General features: G+C 35.1%; 1 protein-coding gene across 1 annotated transcript; it reads right to left on the minus strand.

The window, feature by feature from the left end:
- Positions 1–972: 972 nt before the first annotated feature.
- Positions 973–3,418, minus strand: LOC118055263 (uncharacterized). The gene is made up of 2 exons (XM_035067104.2): positions 2,442–3,418; positions 973–1,446 (listed from the first exon to the last, which is right to left on the minus strand). Exons 1-2 carry the CDS (start codon positions 3,256–3,258, stop codon positions 1,100–1,102), a joined length of 1,164 nt encoding a protein of 387 aa, XP_034922995.1. The 5' UTR covers positions 3,259–3,418; the 3' UTR covers positions 973–1,099.
- Between the last annotated feature and the right edge of the window lie 1,621 nt (positions 3,419–5,039).

The following is a 5,039-nucleotide window of genomic DNA, read 5'->3' on the forward strand; positions in this document are numbered from 1 at the left end:
CTAAATTTATTTATTCTTCTTTATTTTTCGGACTCTAAATTGCATATGTTTCATGATTTAAGGGTAAAGAATTCCAAGGATGGTAGATTCATGGCTCAAGACCGGTTATTGCTGGTCAGCTTCAATTGTAGACTTCATTTTTCTTGTTGGAAACTGTATCTCTGTAAATCATTAGACCTTGGAGAGCATTCCCCGTATCTCTCTGTAAATTACACGACTTGAATTTGTGGTGAAATCATATGAACCATAAATTTGATGTTCTTGATGTCTATGAAAGTAAATGTTCAGAATAAATTAAAATATTAATTTCCAGCAGCGACCATGCAAAGTGGAAGAGTGCCTTTCAAATCGTGACTATACACTATATTTCTCTTTTCATGAAATAATGGAATGCACAAGAAGGATCCTTTGGGACTCAGAAAGTCATGCAAATAATAGACGAACGCATCGGTTTTAGCCACAAACATCCCTTTCATGTGCACAGTATTCTCCATGGAAAGGAAAAGAGGATAATACCTGGTAATTAAACTCCCTTTCATGTGCACAGTATTAGCCACAAACATCTCAAATTATTGTATACTTTATTGATGCATGTATTTTCTTTGTTATTTATATGATTCATTAAAAAAAAAAAACTGATTACTGCGAGAGTTTAATTATTTCTTGTTCGATTTCTTGAATTCAAAGCATTTACAAAAATTTATTATATTTAATATATCAAACAATTCGAGTCAGGACATGTACCTGTTATAAAAACTTAGAACAGTCGGAGTTTTACTCGCTCACCTGAATCCACAAAGTGTGCTTTTCAAGAGGTGGAGTTTCCTCGAATCCAAAAAGAATTTGTTCTGATTAATGTTTAAACTAGTTTTAAAATACATGTTATTATTTAAAAAAATTAATTAATTGGATGATTATCATTATTTTGATCATATGATTCTAAATAATAAATTAACAATAGAAGAGAGATAGTTAAATAAAGACTTTGATTAATTAAAATATAAATTTTAAAATACTACAAACTTGAAGCATGTACAATGTTTATTTTTATTACACTAATGAAAATCTAAAACATAATTAACCTAGCCACTTATCGATTTCATTTAAGAATTAAGAGCTTACGAGAAGCAGTGCACCATCTAGCATAAGAGGCATGGAGGTTAGGCCAGTCAGAAGACGGGCTATATGTGAAGTGGTGCAGCCACAAAGACAAGACCTCCTCCTGCTCTTCTTCATGTTCCAGCCTATCTATCATCTCTTCCAATGTTCTCTCTAGTTCAGCCCTTTCTCTCACGCTGAGGACTGGTGCATCGGAGCCATTGCTTGCTCTACATAGTAATGGCAGCCAAGACATCATCATCTTCATCATCGTTTGCCTTTCTTGTTCTCTTTGGCCTTCTTCAGTTTCTTCAAGTCCCAACTCCTTGGCTTGTTTAAACAGGAACGCTGAAAAGAATTTCAAGCAGTTAAACACACTCTTAGTATAGATTTAAACAAATTAAACACAGAAGAATCAGCAAGCAATTAGGAAGCCTTGTCTCCTCTTCTTTTTCCCCCTTTTTTTGAATATTTTTCACTGCAAGTTCATTAGTTGAGCCTGTAGGTTTCTTGCTTTAACCATGGATGAGAAACATTCAGAAAAACTCGCATAAGAACAAACCTGCACCTGTCTCATGCATCACGACATGATCCTATAGGACTTATTATTGATTGGAATTTCTTGTTTGACCAATGAAGAGTGCGTCTATATAATTTATTTAAAAACAATTGTACATAAGACTGTTTTTCCTTTCAATCACAGGATTCTATGCATGTCAGCCCTCACGAACACATCCCATTAGTAGAATTCTCTTGTTCTTTATCTGTGGTTTAAATAGTGGTCAAACTCGGATGGCCGCAGTACCTGGTCTCTGTAATTGGCCGTCAAGAAACTTTTCTGAGATAAATTCTATGCATTGACATTTTATTCATTAAAAAACATCTACCATCTTATTAATTAATTTTTTTTCCATAAAATAAAATAGAAATATTTGTTCATGTAGTTTTCCCAAATAATATCATGAAATTTTAAACTTGTTGTTAAACTTGGTTGCCATCCGTTAAATTATTCTTAGAAAACTAGTGATATGAAGTTTGATTTAAGCTGAATTTTAAATTGAGCTGATTTTAACTTGATCTGATAGACCCAACTAAATTGTCAACTATATTATCAACAAAAAAGAAGTGCTAGCAAAGAGTGTTAATTGAAGTGCAATCAATGGCGTATAATCAAAATGAGGGAAAATCAAACCAATCAAGAATATAAGCAATCAAAAACTAAAATAGAACCTTTTCTAAGAATGTATGTATTGATTGAAAAATAATAATAATAGCCGTTTAACTTCGTTTAGGAAATTAAAGCTCTGGCTTAGGCCCAATTAGTCCTGAAAGAATTAACTTACCTGAGACTTTCACCAGTGAACCCTGTAGCCGAGCCTCAGCTGAGAGAGCAAGCCATGCCATGTTTGAAGCCGAAGCCCACCTCCAAACAGCTTCTTCCCCACATCCACAAGTAGCCAATTTCTGACCCAACCAAAGCAGCTCAGCCGCCAACTTCTCTGCGGACCGGTCCAACCCTTCTCCACCTCTACCAAACCTGGCCCAACTCCTATCCCGAACAGCCCGAACTGCTTTTAAGACCCGGTTCAACCGATCATTAACTGGTCCAGTCCTTGAGCCGCCATTTTCACCCCCATCACGCCCTATTTCCATCATGGCTGCTTCAAGCTGGCTAAGAGTCCTTGAAAAAGCCGCAGATAAAACCCCACGGTTGACTTCTCGTAAAGCCTCGAAGTTTTCTTTATGGTTATCATCTATAAGCTTCTCTGCTAATGATCTCACTATTTCATACTTTCTTGAGCTAACAGGAATATCATTGACGATTGACAATAGCTGTGTAAGTGCTCGAGCAATACCTGAATCTCCAAAACTTGATGAGGGCAAGTAGTTTTCACTTTTGGGTGGCTTAAGAGGATGGTACTGATGAAAATTGTTGTTATTATGATCTTGGTCACTAGGGTTTAAAGAAGGGAATAGAGAAGGAAGTAAACGTAAAAAGAAGAGAAAAGAAGTGACAAGAAGATAACGAATGTGTTCAAGAAGTTTATATTTTTGTGCTAAGGTAACAAGGGATTTATCAGCAAAGATAAATATGGTGGTTGCTACGTTTCTTATTAGCAAAGGAGCTATGGTGGTGGGAGAGGTTTCCATCATGCCCATGTTTTGATGGAGTATACTTTTTAGGCTTTTCTATCTGGTCATGTGAAGAAGAGAAACTATGTGGTTGTCTTGTAGTTTTTTTTTTGTTAAGAATACAAGGAAAATAAATAGAGGGGGTGCGGATGGTTTTGTTTTGGTACTTAGAGAGGTGAGAGATCGATGAAGTGATTACAGCTGTGTGTGGCTAAGGAGCAATTAATCACGACATGGTCAAGTCATAATTGGGTCATTTGATTGGAATATGTGGTGATTGGTAAGCACTAGTTCCATGAGATTTATTAGGGTTGTTAAAAAAAACGACTAATATATATTATTTGCATTATTCAATTCAATAAAATTAGATAATATAAATATTTATAAATGATGGTGAATTAAAAAAAATTAAAAATGAATATCATGGGTCTATTAAACCTGGTCAATCTGATCCAACTCATATACCTTATAATAATAAATTTAATTTGTTGAAATATGTCATATCTTTTTTTTGCAATTGATTTTTATATTTTAGTTAATTGATTTAGTTGATGTATCAAGCCTAAATTGTGTATTCCAGTTAGAGAATAGAAGAATAATATAATTGTATAAAATAGTAATGGTTGTGTGTGTGAGCAGCAACCATCCTTTATGTATATATATGTTTAGGGTTATATGCGATAGTAATTGTGGAAAACATTGCACATGATAATTACACTATATATATGATAAGTTGAAGAGAGGGATTCCACTCGAAGCTTGGACCGAAAATGAGCAAAAGGTGTAGATGGTAGCAATTTGGTAAGGACATCAACTAGATGATCCTTCGAATAGATGAACCGAACTTGAATCTCCTTCTTGATAACTCAATCACGAACAAAATGGTAGTTCATCTGAACATGTTTAGCATGAACATAAAAGGCAAGGTTTACTAACATAAATGTTGCCCCTAATTATCGTACCATAAGGTAGTTATAGGTGGAGAAGAAAGACGAAGTTCTGACAGTAACAAACAAAGCCATAGGATTTCAGTAGTGCCATTAGCGAAGCCTTGTATTCGGCTTTTGTGAAGGATCTTGCAATAGTACGTTTCTTCCCAAATTTCAAAGAAACATTGTATTACTAAGATACACCAAATAACCACCAGTAGATTTTTTATCATCAACATAATCTGCATCAGTAAAGTCATAAAGGGACAGGGATGACCCTTGAGCAACATGTAAACTATAAGATGTCATAGCTTAAAGATATCGTAAAATATATTTAACAGCCGCCTAGTAGTCCTTAGTAGGAGCATGCATGAATTGACACACCCTATTGACAGCATAACATATATCAAGTCTGGTAAAAGTAAGATACTGCAAAGCACTAGCAATTTGTCTATACTTAGTGGAATCAAAGAACGGAGCACCTGACAATATGGTCAACGTAGAAGAAGGGGATGGAGGAGTGTCAACAATTTTACAAGATGACATACCTACTCGTCAAATGATATCAGTAGCATATTTATGTTGACATAACATGTAGAATGCCCCTAAAGGTGGTTTTTACCTCAATGCCCAAGAAGTAATGCAAAGTATCTAAATCTTGAAGCTTGAATTCTAAGCTCAGTAGAGCAATCAATCGATGGAGTAACTTAGAGTTACTCTTGGTCAATAGAGTATCATCAATATACACAAGTAAATATAAAGGAGCACCACCAAAAAAGAGGATGAAGAGAGAGGTGTCAACCTTAGATGCTTGGAAACCAATGGAGAGCAGAAAGTCACTTAATCATTTGTATTAGGCCGGATGAGCTTACTTAATAA

The sequence above is a fragment of the Populus alba genome, chromosome 1, assembly GCF_005239225.2.
Source record: "Populus alba chromosome 1, ASM523922v2, whole genome shotgun sequence".
Taxonomy (NCBI): Eukaryota; Viridiplantae; Streptophyta; class Magnoliopsida; order Malpighiales; family Salicaceae; genus Populus; species Populus alba.